This window comes from Musca domestica, unplaced genomic scaffold (assembly GCF_030504385.1).
Source record: "Musca domestica strain aabys unplaced genomic scaffold, Musca_domestica.polishedcontigs.V.1.1 25, whole genome shotgun sequence".
Taxonomy (NCBI): Eukaryota; Metazoa; Arthropoda; class Insecta; order Diptera; family Muscidae; genus Musca; species Musca domestica.
Window position 1 is genome coordinate 4296720 of NW_026712277.1, and position 27092 is coordinate 4323811.

General features: G+C 34.1%; 1 protein-coding gene across 1 annotated transcript in view; it reads right to left on the reverse strand.

Annotated features, from left to right (window-relative positions):
- LOC101894081 (uncharacterized) overlaps window positions 1-15816 on the reverse strand; it is a 36732-nt gene extending 20916 nt beyond the window's left edge. The window contains exons 1-3 of the mRNA XM_059123497.1: window positions 15734-15816; window positions 15391-15642; window positions 13756-13946 (exon numbers count right to left, since the gene is read on the reverse strand). Of these exons, the coding sequence (XP_058979480.1) occupies window positions 13756-13946; window positions 15391-15642; window positions 15734-15800 (510 nt within the window). The 5' untranslated portion in view covers window positions 15801-15816. The remainder of the gene's footprint in view (window positions 1-13755; window positions 13947-15390; window positions 15643-15733) is intronic.
- Between the last annotated feature and the right edge of the window lie 11276 nt (window positions 15817-27092).

Here is a 27092-nt window from a genome sequence, read left to right on the forward strand (position 1 = left end):
TTATTTTTTATAAAAAATGTTAAGGACCAGACGAGGGTCGGTAAAACGTTTTAAATGAATAAATAACTTTTTTGAAGCAAAGGAGAATTTTTTTCAATTATTTTTTTAATTTTCAATTATTAACAACAATAACAATTTTATAAAAAACGTAAAGGACCAGACGGGGATTTTTTAAAAAAATATTTTATAAAAAAATCAAAATAAATAAATTTTTAATATTTTTTCCTTAAATTTAAAAAAAATGTATTTTTTCAAGGGCCAAAGAAAAATTTGATTTTTGGAAAAACGTTTTTAAACATTTTAAACAAAAAAAATACTTTATTATAGCCCTTGGATTTTTTAACGAAATATTTTTTTTCAAATTATACCAAACATTACAAAATTTTTTTATTTTTAAAGACCAAACGAGAATTTTTAAAATTCGTATTTATTTATTATTTTTATTTTAATTATTTATTTATTTATTTATTTATTTATTTTTTTTTTTTTTTTTGTAATCACCACTACCTTGATTTTTATTACATATATTTTATTAAAGTCCAGTGACAATCTTATATTAAAAAATAATATTTTTTAGGAGAATCAGAAGCAAGCATGGATTTTTAAAAATAAACGTTTCGAAGCCCAGAGAAGTCATTTAAAAAATATATTTTTTCTTTAGCTAACACATCGCAGATTCTTTAAAGAAATATTTTTTTAAATTATGCCAAACATTAATTTTTAATAAAAAAAGAAGTTTGAAGGACAAGGCGGGATTTTTTAAAATTGTTATTTATTTATTTTTTTAATATTTTTAATTGTTTTTTTGTAATCTTGATTTTTAAATATGTTTTATTAAAGGCCAGTGACAATTTTAAATTTAAAAAAAAAATTATTAAAAATCAGAACCAAACATTTTTTTTTAAAAATAATTGTTTCGAAACCCAGAAACAACCCAGATTAAAAAAAAAATAATAATTTGTTTCTTTAGCTAACACAGCGTGGATTTTTTGACAAACATTTTTTCTATAGCCAACAAACCTTAAATTTTGCAAAAAAAATATTATTCAAGGGCCAGTGACAAACCTGGATTTTTAAAAAATTATTTCTTTAGAGTCAGAAAAAATGTGATTTTAAAAAAATATATTTCGAGGGCCACCAAAATGTGAATTCAATTTTAATGCCACTCCAAGAAGCCACCATCAACCACCAAATCTAAAAACATTTAAGTAAAAAAAACTCAACATAAAATCCCCAAATTTATTGAACCCCCCCGAATCATTACAAAAAATAGATATAAAACATAAATATATGACCATGTCATCAATTCATTTGAAATACAGACACATAAATTTCCTGCAGCGGGCAGATATCACCGCTGGAGCTCGTTAAAATTGAATTGTTTTTTGGTTGACTCGTAACGCCGATTGTCTGTCTGTCATTGTTTCGGGCGAGTGATTTTTTTTTTCGTTTTTGGTGAGTGGCAAAAATGGCGGTTTCAAAAATTAATGAAGTGTAACCCCGATTTTGTTTTTTTTACCCATTTGATGGCCAATGTCAAGTGATGGGGGAGAGGGGTTATAGAAATCAATTGGATTTGTTTTTGGTTACAGTTGATTGGAATTTTTGGGTATAAATGGTTTGAGAAAAAAAAAACAAATAAGAATCTCATATTTTTTATATGGGTTTTGTTTGCATAAAATAATTGATAATGGCAATAAATACCAGAAGAATAAAAATATTGGAAAATGTTGTCGAAAAAAAAACGAGGAATTTCTTAGAAAAATTAAAAAAAAAAAAACCAAGATTTTTTGGATATTTATTTTAAAATCCGCGTTTGTCTATGATCCTTAAAAGAGCATATCTTTTATTTTCCTTAAAATTCTTCAATTAAATTTGGGCCTTAAGGTTTTTTTTTTGAAAATGCACTTTTGTCCCTCATTCTTATTTTTTTATTAATAAAATGATTTGAAAAAAAAAAATTAAAAATCCAAATTTGATTTTTTTTTTTTTGTTTTTAAACCACATTTTGAATTTCCTTAAAAAAACCTTTAACAAAATATAAATTAAAACTCCTGCATCTGAGGCAATTGCCTTTGGGCCTTGAAAAAATATTTTTTTCCGAAAATCCACGCATGTCCCTCGTCCTTGATTTTTTTAATAAAAACACAATTTCTGGAGACCCTTGCCATATTTTTTTTAAACATCCATATTTGTCAGTCATTGATTTTTTTAATAAATACACCGATTTTGGAGACCTTTGAGAAAAAATTAAAAAATTTAAAAAAATCCACATTAGTCCTTAAAAAAAATATTTTTTTGTCTTAAATCCACATTTTGTAGGTCCTTAAAATTATCTTTAAAAATTCCTATTTTGGTGGCTATAATAAAAAACTTTTATTTTTTGTTTTGTCCTTGTTATACCCTACAACACTATGTGTTGGGGGTATTATAAGTTTGATTGGGCCAAAAATTATGTAACACCTCGAAATATTGGTTTCCCACATAGGAAAGTATATATGGATCTTCCTAGCTCGCCGAGCTGAGTCGATCTAGCTATGTATGTCCGTCCGTCCGTCTGTCCGTCTGTCCGTCTGTCCATGTTAATTTGTAATCACTCTACAGGTCGCAATTATGGTCCGATCTTCACGAAATTTAAAATGGAGGTGGGGCTAGGGTCAGAATAGAACCCTATTTCTTTTGGTGATGATCGCATAATATTTAAGGGTTGAAATGGACCAAAAACTGAAAAAATTCCTGATTTTGCACTTGCTCTGGTCGCAATTATAGACCAATCGACGCGGAATTTCGCATGTAGCTAGAGTTTAGGGCTGGCAAGAAGCCCACCCATTTGGGTGGTCATCGGATAATATTTAGCGGGTAAAATAGACCATATCTTTTTTGTTGAAAAAATTCAAAAATTTTCATTAAACCGCGAATATTTTAAATCCCGGCAAAATCACAAAGTCATGACAAGGTTACCTCTGATCTTTAGATTGATGTTAACATCCAACAAATCGGATATATAGCAAAATATATGCGATATATATGTCTATCAAAGAAGATATGCTTGAAAGATCTATTTTATGTCGAGAACGGCTTAACTGATTTCGACAGTTCTCATTAATTCAGAATGGCCTCTTGGCAGGAAACATAAAACGTCTAAAAAAATCGCATAAAAATACCTCTCTAAAGATGAAAATATTGATTTTGTAAAATTTTCTCATATTTTTTCAATTTTGTCATATTTTTGGCATATTTTCATTTTGAATTAAACATTTGGTAATATTTCTACAGCTAACAAAACTAAGTAGTTGAGATATCAGGATATCATATACAGATCGCATTTATGGCCCGATCCTTACGAAATTTTGCATGGGGATAAGATGAGGGTCAGAATAGAAGCCTACTCATTTTTGATCGCCATATATTTAGGGGTTTAAATGGACCAAAAAACTGCAAAATTGTCAGCAGGTCGTAATTATCGCCCGATCCTCACGCTCATTTGAATGGGGGTTACCGGACATTGCAAAAGCCAAGCAGTTTTGGATGGCCATCCAAAAATATTCAATGTCTGAAATAGTTTGCCAACTTTTGTAGACAAAATACGAAAATGTCTATTCCAGTGACTTTTTGGAGAATTCACAAATACAGGAAAGACGCACTTCCGACCATTTGGTTAACGTTGATTTCGTTGAAGAATATAGTCAAATGTCTGTATCACATATAGATGCATTTTAGTCAAAATCCAATAATAAATGTTAATCTTTTGCCACTTCTGAGAGACTATGGGTCTTTGGGAAATATTGGTTCCAGATCTAGGAAGACCATTTACGTGCAAAATCTACCAATAAATTGGAAATGAGCAAATTAGTTTAAGTTGCTATTATTTGAAAATTAGAGAACGAAACCTGATGGTTTTCTTTTATTAATTGTCACAATATCTTGTGGAATTTTTTCGAGTATCTCGCCTATATAAACTGTATCGTTAATTATAGTGTTGTAGGGTATTCAACGGTCGGCTTTGCTCGACTGTAGCCTTTGCTTACTTGTTTTTAATTGTCCTTGAAATGTAAGACTGTGGGCGTCCTCCAAAAAAAAATAAAATAAAAATATCCACAATAGTCTTTGAAAAAATATTTTTTGTTTTTAAACCGCATTTTGAAGGTCCTTAAAAAATCTTTAAGAATTTGGAAAAAAACTATTTTTAAAATTCCACAATTGCCTTGGGCTTTATATATATATCATTTTTTCTCTTCCTTGAATTTTTTTAAATAAAAAACACGTTTTGGAGGCCCTTTGAAAAAATATTAAAAAAAATAATGAAAAAAACCACACTAGTCCTTGAAAAAATATTTTTTGTTTTTAAACCGGTTTTTGAAGATCCTTAATAAAATCTTCAAAAATTTAGAAAAAAAAAATATTTTTTTAAATTAAACAATTTTTTCAAAATTCCATGTTTGTACCTCTTCCTTATTTTTTTGTTAATAAAAACACACATTTGGGAGACCATTGGAAAAATATAAAAAAATAAAAGAATAAAATGTTTTTGTTTTGAAACCACATTTTAAAGGTCCTTGGAAAAAAATCTCTAAAAATTTGGTAAAAATGAACTATTTTTTAAACAATAGTTTATTTTTACCAAATTTTTAGATATTTTTTCCAAGGAAAAAAAAACCTAAAAAATATATATTTTTGAAAATCCATGTTTGTCTCGTACTTGAATTTTCTTTAAAAAAATACACAAGTTTCGGAAACACTTAGAAAAATATTAAAAAAAAAAAACACATTTGTCCTTAAAAAATATTTTTTTAACCACATTTGGGTGTCCTTAAAAAAACTTTAAAAATTTTTGGTGAAAAGAACAGTTTTTAAATTTTCACAATTGTCTTTAGGCCTTAAAAAAATATTTTTATTCTAAGAACATCCATGTTTGTCCGTCATTGATTTTTGATGAATACACAGGTTTTGGAGACTCTTGAGAAAATATAAAAAAATCCACATTAGTCCTTGCAAAAAAGTTTTTTTCTTTTAAAACCACATTTTGAAGATCCTTGAAAAAGTCTTTAAAAATTCCTGTTTTACAAACTATAACATTTTTTTTAAATTATTTTGTAAAACATTTTTTATAACATTTTTAATATGTGTCCTTAAAAAAATTTTTGTTTTTAAAATAGCCCTTGAAAAATATCCTTTAAAAATTCGGGTTGTAAAAACTTGTTATTTAAATTCTATAATTTGGTTCTTTTTATCATCCTTCTTATTTTTTCCACTATTCCATTTATTTAAACAGTTTTTATTCTTTTTTATTTTATTTTACTTTATTTTATTTTATTTATTTTTTGTATTGTTAATTTTTCCCTTTTATTATATTCATTTGAGTTCCATGGCAGAATTTTTTTTTCCGTCATTGTTGCTGGTCTATTTGCTGTTCCTATTCATTTGCAAAGTCATATTTCTCTTCGTTAACAAAGAATCATTCAATTGTAAATTTCCTACCCACAGTTGGATATTCCGTGTGGTGGTGGTGTGTGTGTGCGTGTATTTGTTGTAATTTTTTTTAATATTTGTTGTTTGGTGATATCCTAAAGCCAATTTAAAATATTCTTGATTAATTGCCAAAAAGATATCGGTTGAATTTTTTTTTCGGCCTCCACCATTCCTAGGCCATAGAATCAAATTGGGAAAATAAAAAAAAAAATAATAACGAAATCGCCGATCGCTGGGCCCATATTTTTTCGGCCATTGTTTGAGCTGTGAGGCTGTGTGAGCGTGTTTGTGTGTAAATTTGCATTACAAATATCAAAAGATATGTATTTATATATGAATGGGAAATGACGAAATAAAATAATAGGGGAAAGCTCCACCAAAAACAAATAATAGTTGGGTGTGAAAATGGAAGGGACATTTTGCGGAAGGGATCAGGAACCTAAATGTGGTGGGAAGGAACGTTTTAAGAATTTGTTAAAAATTTGTTTGGAGATAATTTAAGAAAAATTCTCATAAAGAGCAAAACCATCTCCATATCTCAATCTTAGATATCAACAGAGAACTTTATGTCAAATTTCAGGATTCCTATCCCTATTTTCTATCCTGCAATTTTTTAGTGGCTTTCATTCAAAATTTCAGGATTCTAGCTTGGCAAACGGCATTGGCCAACAAAAAGTATTAAATGTTTATTACATATTTTCGTACCCTTTTTGGTACGAATTTCCAAAAACCCAGCCATATCACATGCCTACGAACCAAGACTGACCCTTGTGCAAAATTTCAAGATCCTAGCTTCAGCCGCTTCGGCTGGGCGTTTGTTCTCGGCCAGTCAGTCAGTTATTTCAATACTCCTCGACTAACGAATTTTCAAAATCTTTTTCTTCCACAAATTTTATTTTTTCAAAAAAAAAAAAATATCAAAAATTGTTTTCGAAATCTTAAAATTAAAAAATAATATTTTATTATTTTTTTTTAGTTTTTCAATAAATTTTTTTTTCAGAATTTTTTTCTCTCACAAATTTTATTTAAAAAAAAATCAAAATTTTTTTCAATTTTTTTTTCGAATTTCCAAAACCCCAGCCATATCACATGCCTACGCACCAAGACTGACCCTCGTGCAAAATTTCAAGATCCTAGCTTCAGCCGTTTCGCCTGGGCGTTGATTCTCGGCCAGTCAGTCAGTTATTTCAATGCTCCTCGACTATCAAATTTTCAAAATCTTTTTCTTTCACAAATTTAATTTAAAAAAAAAAATATATCAAAAATTGTTATCGAAATCTTAATTTTTTTTAAGTTGTTTCAAAAAAAATAATCTTTTTTTTAGTTTTTCAAAAAAAATTTTCAGAATATTTTTCCTTCACAAATTTTATTTTTCAAAATAAAATTACAATTTTTTTCAATTTTTTTTTTTCGAATTTCCAAAACCCTAGCCGTATCACATGCCTACGCACCAAGACTGACCCTCGTGTAAAATTTCAAGATTCCAGCTTCAGCCGTTTCGCCTGGGCGTTGACTGACTCGGCCAATTCACTACTCTTCAACTGTCGAATTTTCAAAATCTTTTTCTTTCACAAATTTAAAAAAAAATTGAAAATTGTTTTCGAAATCTTTAGTTTTTTCAAAAAAAAATGTTATTTTTTTTTTAAGTTTTAAATAAATTTTTCAGAATATTTTGCTTTCAAAAATTTTATTTTTTTTTTTTTCAAAAAAAAAAATTACAATTTCTTTTTTATTTTTTTTTCGAATTTCCAAAACCCCTGCCATATCACATGCCTACGCACCAAGACTGACCCTTGTGCAAAATTCCAAAATTCCAGCGTCAGCCGTTTCGCCTGGGCGTTGACTGACTTGGCCAATCAATCAGTTAGTTCACTAATCTTCAACTGTCAAATTTTCAAAATTAAAAATTATTTTCGAAATCTTAAATTTTCTTTCAAAAAAATGTTAAAATTTTTTTTAAGTTTTAAAAAAATTTTTAAGAATATTTTTCTTTCAAAAATTTTATTTTTCAAAAAAAAAATACAATTTTTTTTCAATTTTTTTCCCGAATTTCCAAAAACCCAGCCATATCACATGCCTACGCACCAAGACTGACCCTAGTGCAAAATTTCAAGATCCTAGCTTCAGCCGCTTCGCCTGGGCGTTGACTGACTCGGCCAATACTACTCTTCAACTGTCGATTTTTCAAAATCTTTTTCTCTCACAAATTTTATTTTTTCAAAAAAAAAAAAATATAAATTGTTTTCGAAATCTTTAATTTTTTTTCAAAAAAAAAATGTTAAAAAAAATTGTTTTAATTTTTTTAGTTTTTCAATAAGCTTTTTTCCTTTACAAATTTTATTTTTTAAAATTTTATTTTTTAAAAAAAAAATTTACAATTTTTTTCAATTTTTTTTCGAATTTCCAATACCCCAGCCATATCACATGCCTACGCACCAAGACTGACCCTCGTGCAAAATTTTAAGATTCCAGCTTCAGCCGTTTCCCCTGGGCGTTGACTGACTCGGCAAATTCACTACTCTTCAACTGTCGATTTTTCAAAATCTTTTTCTCTCACAAATTTTATTTTTTCAAAAAAAAAAAAATATAAATTGTTTTCGAAATCTTAAATTTTCTTTAAAAAAATGTTAAAATTTTTTTTAATTTTTTTTTTAGTTTTTTAAATAATTTTTTTTCAGAATATTTTACTTTCACAAATTTTATTTTTCAAAAAAATTTTACAATTTTTCAAAAACAAATTAATTTTTTTTTTAATTTTTCAAATAAATTTTTTTCAGATTACTTTTCCTCCACAAATTTTATTTTTCAATTTTTTTTTTAATTTTTCAAATAAATTTTTTTCAGATTATTTTTCCTCCACAAATTTTATTTTTCAAAAAAAAAATTTACAATTTTTTTAATTTTTTCCGAATTTTCAATTTCTGTTTTTTTTTATTTTTCATAAAATAAAATTTTGGTTAAAAAAATATATATTTTCTTAACCTTCCTGACACTCCCTATTATCTCCCCCTCCCCTTTATCATTTTCCCTTTTCTATATATTTACACAAATATATATAAATTTGGATCCTCTATATATATATATATATATTTATTTATAACACACAAAAAACAATTCCAACAAAAACAAGTTGAAAATAAAACATGAATAAATTTACTATAAATTACCATTTTACAACGAACGCTCACTCAATGCTGCTACGTCATAGCATCAGTCCTTGGTTACACAGCGCCAGGCAGCTCTCTTAGTCTTCATCAAGGCAAACTGCCAAAGTCCCCCCCACAATCATTTCAATTCCGAGTCAATGGAGTTATTGTTGTTTTTGGTTTATATATATGTCGAAACCCCTTCCTTCTTCGAAACAATTAATATTCGAATCTATAAAACGGCCCGGACTGGCATCGACACCAAACAGCCAACAAAAGCAATAACAAATGAATGCATCCCTGAATGGTGGGGGGGGGATCCAGCAATTGAAAACAACAACAACAACTATATCCGCATCCAATTGTACAATTCAATATCTGTTACTTGAACACTGTCGTCTCTGGCATCTCTGTGATTTCAATTCAGTCACTTCGTCGGCCCCTCTGACCAGAAACAGAGTCCTCTCTCCTCGGCCTCCACCTTCAACCAGTCACCTACAATTTGCCAACCAGCGTGTTGGTTTTATTCCTCCTTTCCTTTTTTTGGGCCCAGCCACAGGGAACGACAACAGGAAGCCAACAATTCTCTGGAAGAGGATGCCATCATGCCATAAAAGGACCACCAGTGCCAGTGCAGCAGCTCCAGCAACAACAGCAAAAAACAACCCAATAAACCTTACATAAAACTGTCAAAAACATACACATGCAATAATTTACTTTAACAAATTTTTATATGCAGTGTTTGCCAGTGTGCTGGTGTGTGTGTGTGTGTATGTGCGTATAAGTGTGGTAGTGTGTGTGTGTGTGCGTGTGATGATGTGTTTTTATTTTTAAAGCCATAAAAGTGGGGAGACAATTTCCTCTTTCATTGGCATTTTTATAAAATAAAAATTCATCACCACAAAATTGATGTGAAAGGTCTAGCCAGGCTTGGGCCACAAGTGGGGAGATTTTGTATAAAATTTTGGGAAATTAAAAAAAAATTTCACAGGAAAATTATAATTCAAAATGCGGATTGAAACAACATTAATTTTAAATAATTTCAAAGAGTCACCACAACAAAGATTTTTGGAATATTTTGACAGGGGCCTAAAATAGGCGAATTATTTTTTTAAATATTTTTTTTTTTTAATATTTATTTTACCTATACTGCACATGGATTTAGAAAAAAAAAATATTTTTTTGGAGTCGAAAGGATTTTTTCAAGGATCGGTGGAAGACCATAAACTTGAAATTTTAATTTTTCTTTAAGGATCCTTACAAAACTTTAAATATGAATTTTTAAGGACTTTTCAGGTGTCCTGTCAATACCATATGCTGGGATTTTCAAGAAATTTTTTGAAGATCCTTACAAACCTATAAGTTATAATTTAAAATATTTTTTTAAGGATTTTTAGGGGATCAAAAATGTGGATTTTTTAGGGAACTTTTCAAGAGCACTTTAAAGGCTATAATCAAAGACATTTAAAAAAATCCAAGAACCTTTAGGGCTCCCAAAGTTAGAAATTCTGAAGCATTTCTAAAAGATCCTTAGAAGATTCGAAAGTGAAATTTTTCAGGAATTTTTCAAGAAATTTAGAAGACTATTGGCGTCGAATTTTAAAAGAAAATTTTCTAGGAAGGGTTTTAAGGAATATTCCAAGAATTCCCACGAATCAAGAAAGCCTGAAATTTTCGAGGATATTTAAGGATCTGTAGAATTTTTAATTTTTTTTTGCATCACCATAAACGAAGGTTTTTAAAAAATATTCCAAGAATTCTCACGAATTAAGAAACCTGAACATTTTCGAGGATATTTAAGGATCTGTAGAAATTTTAATTTTTCGTTAAGTTGTCTTACAAGACTTAAAATATGGATTTGTGAAAGATTTTTCAAGTGTCCTGTCAATACCATAAAGTTGGTTTTTTGAAGGAATTTTTAGAAGATCCTGGCAAACCTATAAGTTATAATTTTAAATATTTTTTTAAGGATTTTTACGGGATCAAAGATGTGGAATTTTTAAGGAACTTTTCAAGAGCACTTTAAAGGCTATAATCAAAGACATTTAAAAAAATTTTTCCAAGGACCTTTGGGGCTCCCAAAATGAGAAATTTTGAAGCAGTTCTAAAAGATCCTTAGAAGATTTGAAAGTGAAAATTTTCAGGAATTTTTCACGAAAAATTGGAAGACTATTGACGTCGAATTCTAAAATAAAATTTTCTAGGATCCTTGTACCACCAAAAACGTAGGTTTTTAAGGAATATTCCAAGAATTCCCACGAATCATGAAAGCTTAAAAATGTCGAAGATATTTAAGGATCTGTAGAAATTTTAATTTTTCTTTAAGGTTCCTTACCTTAAAATTGAATTTTTAGGAAATTTTTGGAGGATCCTTACAAAACTATAAATTTTAATTTTGAAATGATTTTTCAATGATTTTACGGGATCAACGATATGGAATTTTTAAGGAACTTTTCAAGAGTAATTTGATGGCTATAATCAAAGACATTAAAAAAAATTCCAAGGATGTTTAGGGCTCCTAAAATTAGAAATTTTGAAGTATTTCTAAAAGATCCTTAGAAGATTCGAAAGTGAAATTTTTCAGGAATTTTTCAGGAAAATTTTCTAGGATCCTTGTACCACCAAAAACCAAGGTTTTTAAGGAATATTCCAAAAATTCCCACGAATCAAGAAAACTTAAAATTTTCGAGGATATATAAGGATCTGTAGAAATTTTAACTTTTCTTTAAGGTTCCTTACAACACTTTAAATATGGATTTGTGGAAGACTTTTCATGTGTCCTGCCAATACCTTAAAATTGAATTTTTAGGATATTTTTTGAGAATCCTTACAAAACTATAAATTTTAATTTTGAAATAATTTTTCAATGATTTTTACGGGATCAGAGATGTGAAATTTTTAAGAAACTTTTCAAGAGCACTTTGAAGGCTATAATCAAAGACATTTAAATAAAAATCCAAGGACCTTTAGGAGCCCCAAAATGAGAAATTTTGAAGCATTTCTAAAACATCCTTAGAAGATTCGAAAGTGCATTTTTTATAGAATTTTTCTAAGATATTCAGAAGACCATTGACGTCGAGCTTTTAAGGAATTTTGGAACATATTGGAATTTTTAGGACATATTGTTTTTGAATGTTATAATCGAGGATTTTTAAGAAGCTTTTCAAGGACCCTTAAGGAACTCATAACGAAGAATTTGTAAGCATTTTTCAAAGATCCTTACAAGATTTGAAAGTGAAGCTTCCGATCTGTTTTTCAAGGAATCTTACAAGACTATTTGACGTCAAGTAATTTAAAATTTTTTTCAAGCATCCTTTGAAGACTTAAAACCGATTTTTTTAGAAATTTCCCCGCCATTCTCACAATTTCAAAGACAAGGAATTCTTAAGGAATTTTTTTAAAAATCCCTAAAAGTCTATAAAAAATGTATTTTTGTAGAATTTTTCAAGGATTTTTTCCACATGTCAGACGTCGTTCTCCAGTCCCTTAATTCCAATTTTGCATGACATTTATTATGGATCCCCTATAGTCTGTCTATAAATCTACAATTTTTAGGCATACCTCCAAAACTTCTTGGGTTATAAAACCAATGTTTCAAGGATGCGTGCAGGAGGAAACATTTTAAATTTTTAGCTACTTATAAACGATTTAAAATGTTAAGAAATTTTTCAAAAATCCTCTCATGACTATTAGTGTGAGGACTTCGAAAAGGATTTTTTTTTTGGAAATTTTTAAGGATCCTTGCAAATCTAAATTTTTAAAGATATTTTAAAAAGATTCCCCAAAGACTGTGAAAAAATGGATTTTTAGAAATGTTTTAAAAAAATTGGTACTTCAAAAAAGATTTTCCTCTGGACATTTCCACGGCCGAAACACGAATAAAACAAAAATAAACCCAAATTTTATAAAGTATTTTTAAAGGATCCCAAAAAGGTTGTGAAAATGCATTTTTTTAAGATTTTTTTTTAAAAACCCCTCTCACTTAATGTCGAAATTTCCAAGGATCCTTACATCCTTACAAGATTAACAGGGATTTTTAAGAAAATATTAAAAAAATGTTAGGGAATTGTTCAAAAATATATCTCGCAAGATCCTCTCTCTCTCCCGTGTTGGGATCCTTGAAAAATTGAGACCTAAAAAAGGGATTTTTTCTGAAAAAAATAATTTTTTCTCTGGAATTTTCCACGACCTATTACAAAACAAAAATAAACCTGAATTTTTTAAAAGGCTGCGTAAATGTATTTTTTAAAGATTTTTTTCTAAGCCGCCTCTCACTAAATGCCGCTTGGGCAGCCTTAAAGAATTTTGAGTTCAAAATCAGTTTTTTCTGGAAATTCCCAAGGATCCTTACATCCTTACAAAATTAACCGGAATTTTTAAGAAAATTTAAAATATACTGAAGGAACTGGAATTTTTCAAAAAAAAAATCTCTTGCGCTTGTAGTCGAGTTGGGATCCTTGAAAATTGAGACTTTAAAAAGGGATTTTTTTTTTGGAAAAAATTTTCAAACAGAAAATAAACCCAAAATTTTATAAGGTATTCTTAACGGATCCCAAACAGGCTGTGATTTTTTGTAAAACTCCTAATGCCGTTTAAGAATCCTTAAAGGAGTTGGAGTTCAAAGCCGATTTTTTTTTTTGCTTTTTTTTTTGGAAATTTCCAAAGGCCTCTAAATCCTTACAAAATTAACCTGGATTTGTAAGAAATTTTAAGAGGTACTAGAATGGCTGTAAAAATGGACTTTTTAAAAATCTCACACACATATTGTCGTGTTGGGATCCTTGAAGAATTGAGACTTCAAAAAGGGATTTTTCTGCAATTTTCCTGGGATCCTCACATGAACAGAAACCTATTCTTTTTTTTTTTTTTTGTTATTCTAAAAAAAATTCCTAGAAGACTTAAAAAATGAGTTTTTACGAAAATTTGTCATGGAATTTGAGTAGGTGAATTTTGAAGGATTTTTTTAAGAGACTGAAAATTTAAAATTATCCAGATTTTTTTTTTTTTTTTTTTTTTTTTTTTGAAGAATCTTTCCTTTTTTCAAAAATTTTAATTTTTTTTTTTTTTTGATTCTTCATTTTTCTTGTTTTAAAAATTGTTTTTATTATTAATAAATATTTGAAAATAATTTACAAAATACCATTAAACTTATGCCAGCTATCATGACGTACGATAGCTTGTATTGATGCCGCTGAGTACCTCGATTACAGGGCATCCCTCCCAAATGCGATTCACAGACACACACCTCCACCTCCGAACCGGATATGAATTTTTGACGATAGCAACCGGTTGTGGTATTGACCTTGGCACACATGTAGGTTATGTTTTGGACTGGAAAATAAGAGACATGAAAATCAGATAAAAATATGAGATTTGAAAATCCTAGATTTTGGAGATCATTCATCATCAGGATGAGATAAAAATCTGCCATAATTTTTTTTTTTTTTTTTTTTTTTTTTGAAAATGTATTGAATGAAAGCAAAAAAATGTCGAAGATTTGATCGAATTGGTCACCTTTGACACGTATTATGGCCTTTAAACGGCCAATGAAACCGTTACACGCCGTTCGGGTGTTGCTCTGCAGTATTTTGGCCCATTTCCGGCGAAGCGCTTGCCTGATGTGATCGACACTTTGGTATTTTTAGTGCCAACCTTGCTTTCCAAAATACTCCAGACACAAAAGTCCAACGGATTGGAATCTGGAGGTTTTGGGGTCCATTCTGCGCTGGAAATAAAGCGAGGAATCTAATTTTGCAACCATTCTTGGGCGGCGCGTGCTGATGAGTGCCATGGTGCTGATTCCTGTTGAAATGTCCAAGGTCTGCGGCCAAAAAGCTTTACGTGACCAAGGCTTTAATACATCCTCCAGAATATTTTCGCCATAATATTCGGCATTTATTCTGATGCCACGAACGATTAATACGAGCGGAGAGCTACCATTGGCCGGCCTGAGGCTTGAGTTCTGGTGGCCAACCGAGGGTGCACATTTTAAGCTGACCTCTTTGGCAAGTAAACACGATCGGATCATTTGGTTTGTTTACAAACTGCTGGACAACGAATGTTTTCTCATCGCAGAAAACCAATTTCGGCAGTTCACCACTTACGGCCAAGCGAAGCAACTCTTTAGCTCGTTTGAGTCTATTTTCTTTCTGTTGCGGTGTGGTTTCGGGCACTTTTTGGAATTTCAATGGCTCTACCCCGAGCTCATTTTTCAATATTTGCCGAATGGAATATTGTCATATGTTCAGCTCACGAGCCTAAGGGTTCTTATATGGATATTTTAAGGGTTTTTATGACATTGAAAGCCCTAAGGGAAGTCAGATTTACCTCAGGTCTTGGAATTTTTGGAATTTCAATGGCTTTACGCCGAGCTCATTTTTCAATATTTGGCGAATGGAATATTGCGATATGTTCTGCCCACTAGCCTAAGAGATCTTATATGGATATTTTAAGAGTTCTTTTATGACAGTGAAACCCTAAGGATACCTCTAAGCTCCCTTAGGGGTCTTGTGGCTCAATAGGCACATAGAAACATTAAAAATTCCCCATGAGGCTCCTACGACCGAATTTTTAATGTCTTTTAAGATTTATTTTTAAAAAATTTCTAACAGATAACATCGACATTTTTTACTTTGGAGCTTCTACGTCCTTCAAAAATTCCGTTGTTTAACAAAAATGTGTTTCCAAAAAGCCCAGGAGCCCATGAATGCCCAAAAAGTTCTCCAGGTACTGAAAGACTCCGATACAATTAAATTTCTCTTTCAAAATTACTCACCAGCCTTATTATGCAAATAGGTATACTTGGCACACAATTGCCCGGGGACCATGGCACAGGCTATGGCATTGGGGTTGTGTTTGTATTTCGCCCACAGATCCACAGTATCCGGAATATTATCATTATGGGTGGCCACAATGGGTCTACGACAGGGTATATTCTCATTATTGATACGCTCCTCACACGTCTCATTGCCAATGTAGTCTTTGGCCGGATAGGGACCAATCCAAAAGAAACGAAAACAATAGGGGACTAAGAAACGAAAAACAGAAAAGAAAAATAACAACAAAAAAATCCATCAAAATCCACAATAACCCTGAAGATGAGTTTTCAATTTACCCACAATTTGCTGAGATATTTGAAGTTCTCACAGAGGCCAAAATTCCCAACAGGAGCAAGAGCTTTAACATTTTTTATTTATTAATTTTATTTTATTTATTTTTTTTTTTTTTTTGTTTTTTGAGAACAAAAAATACAAAAAAATTGTTCTGTTTTACAATTTAATATCTTGTTTCCGATTCGTATCGGCAAACTAAATGACAAACCGTGATTGATTCCAATCTAAACGTCATTTACCATCTACTTCTGTGGTATCTTTTTCCCTCTCCCTTATCTTATCAGATCTCCAATATTGATGAGCTATCACATAGGCATTCATTTTCTCCTCTCTCTCTCTCTCTCGCTCTTTCGATATCTTAAAGATAAGAACAAAGTTTCGAAGAGTTGGTTTCTTTTTGTTACCGTTATCTTCATTGTTTGCCACACGAGAAGGTCAAATGGCATTGAGAATGACCTGAATGATTGGAGGGTACTTTAGCTGTCTATGCAGGGGAGAAGAGGCAGTATGGAGGCATAACCAACAATGGACGCAACTCTACACTCTCTTAAAAAAATATGACAAATTTGGATTTTGAAAAAATATCAAAAAAAATCAAGAAGCAGGACAGACCTGCATTTTTATAAAAAAAAATCAAGCACTTGGACAGATCTGGACATAAAAAAAAATATTTTAAGGACTTGGTTCAAACGTCGATTATTAAGAAAATATTTTATTTCAAGGTACATGGAAAAAAAGATTTTTTATAAAATATTTTTTCCGAGCCCAGCAGAGGTGGATTTTTGGAAAAAAAAGTTAGGAGAAAATGGGTTTTAAAAAAAATATTTTTTCCAAGCCCAGCAGATGTGGATTTTTGGAAAAAAAAACTGGGGGAAAATGGATTTAAAATAAAAATATTTTTTCCAAGACCAGCTGATGTGAATTTTTGAAAAAAAATCGAGGATAAGGTCAGATCTGGATTTTTATAAAAAAAATTTCAAACTCTTGGACAGACCTAGATTTAAAAAAAAAATCAAGTTCTTGGTCCTTGCAAACGTGGATTATTAAAAAAAAAATATATTTTATTTCAAGGCAAAATGGATTTTTAAAAGAATATTTTCTTTCAGGACCTGGGCGAAAGTGGATGAAAAGATTAAAAAAACTCGGATTACCCTGTTTTTACATTTTTAATCCACTTTCGCCCAGTTCATTAAATAAAATATTTGTTTAAATATTTTTTTCCAATTCCAAGCCCAGCTGAAGTGAATTTTTGAAAAAAATCGAGGACAAGGTCAGATCTGGATTTTTATAAAAAATAAAAACATTTTTGAAGCACTGGGACAGACCTAGATTCAAAAAAATCAAGCACCTGGTCCTTGCAAACGTGGATTATTGACAAAATATTTTATTTCAAGGTATAGGGAAAAATTTATTTTTAAATAAATATTTTCTTTCAGGACCTGGGCGAAAGTGGATTAAAAAATTAAAAAAAAAACTCGGAATACCCAGTTTTTACATTTTTAATCCACTTTCGCCCAGTTCTTTAAATAAAATATTTGTTTAAATATTTTTTTTTTTATTTTCTTCCAATTCCAAGCCCATCTAAAGTGAATTTTTGAAAAAAAATTCAATGACAAGGTCAGGTCTGGATTTTTATTAAAATAAAAAAATGCAAGCACTGGGATAGACCTGGATTTAAAAAAATCAAATACCTGGTCCTTGCAAACGTAGATTATTAACAAAATATTTTATTTCAAGGCAAAATGGATTTTTAAAAAAATATTTTCTTTCAGGACCTGGGCAAAAGTGGATTAAAAAATTAAAAAAAAACTCGGAATACCCAGTTTTTACATTTTTTAATCCACTTTCGACCAGGTCCTTACAGAAAATATTTTTAAGAAATATTTTTTTATTTTTATTTTTTCACCAAAGTGGATTATTGAAAAAGTGGATTTAAAAATAATTCTAGCACTTGGGCAGACCTGGATTTATAAAAAAACTATTTTAAAAATTTGGGCAAACGTGAAAAATATTTTATTTCAAGATCCAGGGCAAAATGGATTTTCGTAAAAATATTTTCTCCAGGGTCCATGGCAAAATGGATTTTCGAAAAATATTATTATTTTTTCAAGTATCAGAACAAACGTAGCACTTGGGCAGACCTTGATTTATAAAAAAAATAATTTCAAAGGACAAAGGGCAAAAAGGACTTTTAAAAAATATTTCATTGCAAGGTTCAGGGCCAAATGGATTTAAAAAAATTGTTTATTTCAAGGTCCATAGCAAAGTGGATTTTTAAAAAATATTTTATTTTAAGGTCCAGGGCAAAATGGATTTAAAAAATATATTATTTCAAGGTCCGAGGCAAAATGAATTTAAAAAAAAAATACTTTATATCAGGGTCCATGGCAAAATGGATTTTTCAAGTACCTGGACACGCGTGGATTTTTGAGAAACTTTTTTTTCCATGCTCCTGGGCATACCTGGATTTAAAAAAATAATATTTCAAGGACTTGGGGCAAACATGGATTTGTAGTATCTGTAGATGATCTGGTAGGATCGGCCGTATCCATAGGTGGGCTATAGACCCGAGGAGTCTCGAGGTCGGACAGAGAGAAACTATAGTAGCATCCCATCTGTCGTTAAGCTAGGGAGCCTCTGAAATGTTGGTAGGCCAGGTTGCAAGGGCATTCTTATGGCTGAGCTGGTGGACCAGGGAGTCGATAGCATAGAGATTCAGAGACTCTCTCTCTCTTTCTTATTATCTCTCTCTCTTTGGGGAGCTGGAGAACTAAGGAGTAGCTCTATAGATCAGGTGGGACAGAGATAGTCTCTATAGGCGTTATATTAGGCCAAGGAGGCTTTATTTGCGAGTTGAAGGGCCAAAGGGGGCTTTATGGGTAAATTGGCGATCCAGGGAGCCTTCCATCTGTCGGTGAGCCAGGGATTCTCTGAAATGTCGGTAGACCAGGTTGCAAGGAATTTTTATGGCCGAGCTGATAGACCAGGGGTTCGGAACCCTAGAGACCCAGAGACTCGCTCTCTTTCTTATTCTCTCTCTCTCTCTCTCTCTGTGGTGAGCTGGAGAGCTAAGGAGTAACTCTATAGATCAGCTGGGACAGAGAGAGTCTCTATAGGCATGATGTTAGGCCAATGCAGCTCTATTTGCGGGTTGAAGGGCCAAAGTGGGCTTTATGGGTAAATTGGCGATCCAGGGAGTCTCCCATCTGTCGTTGAGCCAGGGAGCCACTGAAATGTTGGTATAGCAGGTTGCAATGGAATTTTTATGGCCGATCTGAGGGACCTGGAAGTCGATAGCATAGAAATCCAAAGACTCTCTCTCTCTCTCTGGGGAGATGGAGAGCTAAGGAGGAGCTTTATATACCGGCTGGGACAGAGATAGAGTCTCTATAGGCGTGATGTTAGGCCAATTAGGCCTATTTGAGAATTGAAGGGCCAAATAGGGTTTTATGGGAAATTGGCGATCCAGGGAGTCTCCCATCTGTCGGTGAGCTAGGGAGCCTCTGAAATGTCGGTAAACCAGGTTGCAAGGCATTTTTATGGTCGAGCCGGTGGACCAGTAGGTCGACAGCCTAGAAACCCAGAGACTCTCTCTCTCTGGGAAGCTAGAGAGCTAAGAAATAGTTCTATAGATCAGCTGGGACAGAGAGATTCTCTATAGACGTGATGTTAGGCCAATGAGACTCTATTTGAGAGCTGATAGGGCCAAGGGGGTGTTATGGGAGAGTTGGCGATCGAATGAGTCTTCCATCTGTCGGTAAGTCAGGAATCGTCTGAAATGTCGGTAGGCCAGGTTGAAAGGGAATATTTATGTCCGAGCTGTTGGACCAGGGAGTCGATAGCATAGAGATTCAGAGACTCTCTCTCTCTCTCTGGGGAGATGGAGAGCTAAGGAGGAGCTCTATAGAGGAGGAGCTCTATCGTACCATTTTGTACCTCTTTGTACTTTTTTATACACTTGGTGCCATTTAAGTACGAAATTCATAAAATCTCTCTGAATCTCACTTCCCATACACCCCATACGAAGAGCTGCCCCAAACCAACTTTCTAATTTCTTGCCTCTGTCAGTTGTCTCAAAATAGTGCCTTTTAGTACTTTTCGTAACCTTAAAGTACAAATTTCCAAAAAAGAAATCCCGCCTTACACCACCTTTAAAAAAACATAGATTCCTTACTTCATCCTCGAATAAAAATATCAGATTTTTTAAAAATAACCTGCTTTGATGTTTTCTTAATTTTCTCCCAATTCCAAAATGACTTGCCAATTTTCCGCCAAACCTTAAGACGTCTAAATTTTCTATGCCACTCATTTTTCTTCGAATTCTCCTGAACTATTTTCTGATGAATGAGATTTTGAAAAAGTTTAGACTTTTTAAAATTCTTTGCATCATTTTTTCATTTCCGTTCAATGACAAAGCCCTGCAATCATAGTTAACCTCAGGATTTTTAAGAAAAGAAATAGTAACTAAACTATTCTCCCTATTTACCCCACCCCTCCTCCGCTTTTCCAGTGTGAGAGAAAAAAACTCTGTCTCATCACAGCGGAAATTATGTTAACCAGGAAAATGTCATCAATATTTTTTCTTCCACATCCACATCCATCCTCAATGGCTGGGCTGCGGAAGGGTGTTTGGCCAACAACAAAATGCACTGCTTGACTGGCAAGTGTCACTGCATGGCTGCATGGATGTGTGTGGGGTGCTGGGAGAATTATGATCCACACCTCTTCTCTTCAAATGATACTTTTCTTTAACTCGGTATTTCCTTTGTTTCCGAAGATGAAAAACGAAAGAAAAACCAAATCCACTTGATCTCAAGTGACACACTCTCAAGTGAGGAAGTACAGAAGTTTGCATTCATCCGCCAACCCACAAATCCGAATCCGTCCATATGACAGGTGATACGAGGATAACGGACATGGAAGTGTGGCAAACGCGGGGGGCAGAAAAAAGTGTTAAAAAGCCAAACCATCGCATGATTGATCTTTTATTGACACAAATATCATTACCTCAAGAAGCGGTGATTGTGGAAATAATGTGTCAGGATGGCAGTGCCATAACATACACCAAGAAAAAAGGAAAGGAGAGAGGAGAGGAGAGGGGGAAAAATTCGTAACGGAAATTATCCAACAATGATTAAGGAGTTAAATTCCTACTCCAGTAACTTTTATTTTTTTTTTTTTTTTTTGGTTTTGTAAAGTGTCATTGTAGTTGTATTTATTTAAGCCCGGATGCTGCTGTTCTCTCTCTTCATCAAGCTTAAGGTAATTAAATCCTCTTTTTAGCCTTTTTATTATCAACATCATAGTGTGATTATTACAGGCTTTGGTTTTCCAAACAAAGGGTAAACAAAAGGGAAGTGATGGTGAGGAATAATAATTATTTTCAGGGTAAGAGAACAATGCAAAATCTCCTTGGTCTTCTATATGATATAAGTCTCTTAGGGACTTTAATTAAGAAAAAAAAAGAAATGTTTCGCCACACGAACTAGGACCCTTTATGACCCACAAATACCAATTTTTAGACAAATCCGTGAAAAAATGTGGCATAAATCATCAAAATACCGAATATCGGGAGGTACCGTTATATGGGGGCTATACCAAAACGTGGACCTATAATTACAATGACTCGCCACACGAACTAGCACCCATTATGATCTACAACTACCAATTTTCAGACAAATCCGTGAAAAAATGTGGCATAAATCATCAAAATACCGAATATCGGGAGGTACCGCAATATGGGGACTGTACCAGAACGTGGACCTATAATTACAATGACTCGCCACACGAACTAGGACCCATTATGATCTACAACTACCAATTTTCAGAGAAATTCTTGAAAAAATGTTTCAAAAAATCATCAAAATACCGAATATCGGGAGGTACCGTTATATGGGGACTGTACCAAGACGTGAACCCATACATGCAATGTTTCGCCACACGAACTAGGACCCATTATGACCAACGAATACCAATTTATAGACAAATCCGTGAAAAAAATGTGGCATAAATCATTAAAATACCGAATATCGGGAGGTATCGTTATATGGGGACTATATCAAAACATGAACCTATACATACAATGTTTCGCCACACGAACTAGGACCCATTATGACCCACAAATACCAATTTTTAGACAAATCAGTGAAAAAATGTGGCATAAATCATCAAAATACCGAATATCGGGAGGTACCGTAATATGGGGACTGTACCAGAACGTGGACCCATACATGCAATGTTTTGCCACACGCACAGGGACCCGTTATGACCTACAAATACCAATTTTCAGACAAATCCGTGAAAAAATGTGGCATAAATCATCAAAATACCGAATATCGGGAGGTACCGCAATATGGGGACTGTACCAGAACGTGGACCTATAATTACAATGACTCGCCACACGAACTAGGACCCATTATGATCTACAACTACCAATTTTCAGAGAAATTCTTGAAAAAATGTTTCAAAAAATCATCAAAATACCGAATATCGGCAGGTACCGTTATATGGGGGCTATACCAAAACGTGGACCCATACATACAATGTTTCGCCACCGGAGCTGGAACCCATTATGACCAACGAATACCAATTTATAGACAAATTCGTGAAAAAATGTGGCATAAATCATCAAAATACCGAATATCGGGAGGTACCGTAATATGGGGACTGTACCAGAACGTGGACCCATACATGCAATGTTTTGCCACACGCACAGAGACCCGTTATGACCTACAAATACCAATTTTCAGACAAATCCGTGAAAAAATGTCGCATAAATCATCAAAATACCGAATATCGGGAGGTACCGTAATATGGGGACTGTACCAGAACGTGGACCGATATATCTCATTTTCAATACCAACCATCCTAGACACAATACAAATTGCTCTGCTAAATTTTGGCGCTCTACGTCAAATAATGTGGGCTGTATCGTGATTTCAACAGACAGACGGACAGACAGACAGACAGACGGACATCGTTAAATCGACTTAGAATTTTATGCTGATTATGAATATATATACTATAGGGTTATGGGGTCTACGACGAATATTTAAGGTGGAGGGTATAATTATTACTCTCCGACTCTTCTCCTCGAATCGAAGGGCGGATCTTTGGTTTGTACAGGAAAATACTGAGGTCTTCTGTAGGTTTAGAGGACCTTCTCCCATCTTCTATAAGTATATGACTAGGCAAAACCTACGAAGAGCTCTTCTAGCCACTTAGAAGTCTTCATGGGTCTGGAATTCTAAAAAAAAACCCTAGTTGTTATATTCTTGCAGCCGATGGGGACAGATTCTCTAAATGTTCAAAAGACTGCAATATTTTCCAGCACATCCGAAAATCTTTTGAGCAGATTCATATGAATGCACAATCACGATAGTCTTCTACATTATGTCTCGGCTCTTCACACCCAGCTCTTCTACTCGAAGAGGTGGTCTCCCACATGAATCGAAGACCTCTGAGCATTTTGGTATTTACCATCTCTGAGGTGTTTTATTGAAAAAATATACATGTCCCGAAAGGAAGATCTCTCAAATCATTTCTATAAATATAGAGCTTATAGAAGAATTGAAGACTTCTCAGCGTATCTAAGGTTATCTGAGAAACAGCCAGATTATCTCCACGAACAGAAAATCTCCCAGAGGTTCTTTGAAAAAAATAGCTTTCAAGCTTCTACCCGAAAAATCCTCTATGGCCTTCTATAAGACAAGAAGACCTTATGACAATTCAAAAATAAGGAGAAACTTGTCAGGTCATTGAGAAGAATATAAGCCCCTCCATGTCTCCTATATAGATAAAAAAAAATCTCGCTCTCTCTTTATCTCTCTCTTCCGTAATATATGATTACCTCGTTGGTCAAATATAAGTACTAAGAATAGAAAATCTCTCTGAACAAGGTCCCTCAGGTCTTTCATATACATTGGGGATCTCTCAAGTCTTCAATATGAGCAGATATCCTTCCATGACTTCCAAATAACAGAAAGGGCTGTAGGTTCTTCTTCTGTTTATATAATCGACCTCTCAAATCTGCTGCATAAATAGGAGACTCGTCAGATCTTCTACTAGAACAGAAGATCTAAGATCTTCTACATGAATTTAATTGAAGTTCTGCTAAGAAAATTCATTTTTCCGTCAACTCGCATAAATATACTCCCTAGCTGTACAGCTTCCCAGAGAGAGAGAGAGAGAGATTGGAGATCTCTGGGATGTCGACTCCCGGCCACAAAAATTCCCTTGCCACCTGGCCCAACGACATTTGAAAGGCTCCCTCGATCGCCAACTCACACATAGAGTCTCCTTGGGCCTTCAACTCTCCCATAGAGACTCCTTGGCCTAATATCACACCTGTTGAGACCCTCTCTGTCCCAGCTGTTCCATAGAGCTACTTTGACCAACCAGCTCGTCATCAAATCTATCTGACTATCAGCAGCTTTCCTTTAGAACCTCTCTCGCCAGCCAGTTTGTTTATAGAGACTCAGTGAATCACAACTCAGCTATAAACCCTTCCTGGCTCTCGAGCTTTCCTATAGAGACTTTGAGGACTGCCAGTTGGTCTATAGTTTCTCTCTGTTCCGCCTAGACATTCCCCGGACCTCCAGCTCGCCTATGAGCCACTCGGTACTGCTCTCCGGCTTTCCCCCCTTTGCCCCGCCACGAAATTCCAGGGCTTCCAGCTGACCTATGGATAATCCCGCTCCCTCCAGCTCGTCTACAGAGATTCCTTGGCCCACTTTCTTTCCCTCCAGCCCATCTATGGCGATTTTCTGGCCCACCAACTGTTGTATAGAAAATCTTTACCCCTTCAGCTTCTCTATGAAAACTCCTTTGGCAGCCAGATTACCTGTGGAGACTCTCTAGTCCATCGGCTCATTTATGGAAGCTCTCTGCCCCGCTAGTTTCCCTATGGGGACTCCTTTGGCTCCTCCTCTGTGACTTTCTCCCCCTCTCTTTCTTTTTCTCTGCGGTCTACCTGGTCCGCCAGCACGTATAGGGAAACCTACTGATAGCCTGCTCGAATTCGGGGGCTCTTTTCCCAACAAGATCGTCCATAGATCTTTGGGCTTTGTGATTTTCCAGCTTAATTATATAGGTTCTGTGGCCCTCTTCGATTCTTCAGATCTCCTTTATGGATTCTACGGCTTTCAAATCTTCTTATATAGATTCTGTGGTCCTTTAACTCGTCTATACGATTCCTGCTGGTTTGAGTTTTTCTATATGGTCTATATAGCCCTACAGCACCTCAAAAAAATCCAGTGACACTCGTGGGCACATATAGAGATTATGCCACATTTATTCTCTTCCATACCGACTCATTAATCATTTATCTGTTCCACACAAACCTTCTCGCCTCTTATCCTTAAATGTGGACCTGCGAACCTTTAGCACAGCCCGTCAGCGATTCTATATAAACTGCAGACTCGTTGTTTCGTGTGAACAGACTTTCGGACCCTTCTTTTTTTTCTGTAAAGACCCAGTGGACTTTCAGCTCCTCGCTTAGACTCTGTGGCCTTTCAGCTCGTCAATATAAACCAGTGACCATAGGGATCTTCAATATAGAGCTTAATGCCTTAAGATCTTAATGTTCTTCTGCTCTTCCATATAGCCTTCTGGATCGCCTATCTGGTCTATGCTGACTCTCCGGCTATTCGTTTCTGCTATATAGAGCCTAACGTATCTCCCTTATCTCGTCTGTACAGAATCACTGACCCTCAACTTTCATATATAGACTCTGTGGAGCCTCAGATCCTCTATACATGGATTTCCTGGCCCACAGACTCTCTGACGCATCAAATCATCGATAAAAACGCTGTGGTCCATCAGTACGTCTGTAGGGATTCTCGCCTTCTCATAATAACTTTCAGCCCTTCACATCTACACCTCTATACAAACATGCTTCTTCCTGCTCGTGTGTAGAGACTCTCTACATTTTTCTTGTCTATAGAATCTCCCTGATCCGGGTTGTATTTAAATACTATCTTTTAAGCTCGTCCATTAAGACTATCCTCGTCCAGCCTCTCTATAAGGACTTGCCTCCTCGAGACACTTCACTCCTATAGACATCGTTTCTTTCTGAATCAGCTCGCCCTTAAGGTCTCTGCAGGTTCCTCAGCTTACCTATAAAGACTTCCTAATACTTCACTTCGTCTATGGAGATTATTTGGCTCTCATTTCGTTTACATTTACTCCTGGACTGCCTTTCGTTTAGGTTCTCCATAAAAAAACGTGCCTCAGCATATCTTTAGAGCCTCTCTTGCCTTGTCATCCAGCTAACTAAGCCTGTCTATAAAGATTCTCTGTCCTCCAGAACGTCTTTAAACCCCCTATGCCATTTATTACTCTCTTTTTCCGTCACTCACTCTCTCTCTCTCTATCTAATTCTTCTCACCATTGTTGTGTATAGACTCTCTTCCTTCTTCTCGTTTATAGAATCTCCCTGATCCGGTTTGTCTCGTGTCGTGCCCCAGCATATCTTTTGAGCCTCTCTCGCCTTGGCATCCAGCTTCCTGAGCCTGTCAATAAAGATTCTCTATCCTCCAGAACGTCTTCCGTCATTCTCACTCTATGTGATTCTTCTCACCACTTCCTTTACTCTCTTCACTCTCTTCCTTCGTCTCGTCTATAGAGTATCCCTGGTCCGGTTTGTCTCTAAAGACCCCTTGGATTTTAAGCTCGTCTATAGAGACTCTCCTCTTCCAGCCGGCCTATAAGGACTTCCCTCCTGCAGCATGTCCATATAGACACCGCTTCCTCCTAAAGCGACTCGCCCTTAAGAACTCCCCAGGCTTCTGAGCTTGCCCATAAGGACATCCTAGTACTTCACCTCGTCTATGATGATTCTCTGGCTCTTAGCTCATTTACATGTACTCTCCAGCCCTTTAAAGACTGCCTTTTTCTTAGGGTCTCCACAAAAAAACATACCCCAGTTGTTTTTTTGAAGATATCTTGCCCTTCAGTCCTTCTGAAACGATTCCGTGCTCTTCAGCTGCCTGAACTTGTCTATAAAGATTCTCCCTCCTCCAACTCGCCTTTTAACCTCTCTCTCTCCCTCTCTCTCTCCCTCTCTCTCTCTCCCTTTCTCTCTCTCCCTCCCTCTCTGATTCTTCTCACCATTGTTGTTTACTCTAATGAGATTCTAATCCACTTGTATTATTTTCACTTCAATCACCCCAAAATGCAGACGAACAAAGAATAATCATTCCTCTCTCACTTTCTCTCCCTCTCTCACCAGCCACCTGAATTGTCTCTCTCTCCCTTCATCTCTGGGTAATGTTCAATTTATGTAAATTTCATTTATGTCGAAATTTACTTTTATTAAGTCGAAGTTTTTAAAAATGCAATCATAATTCCCTTAATAACACTTTGC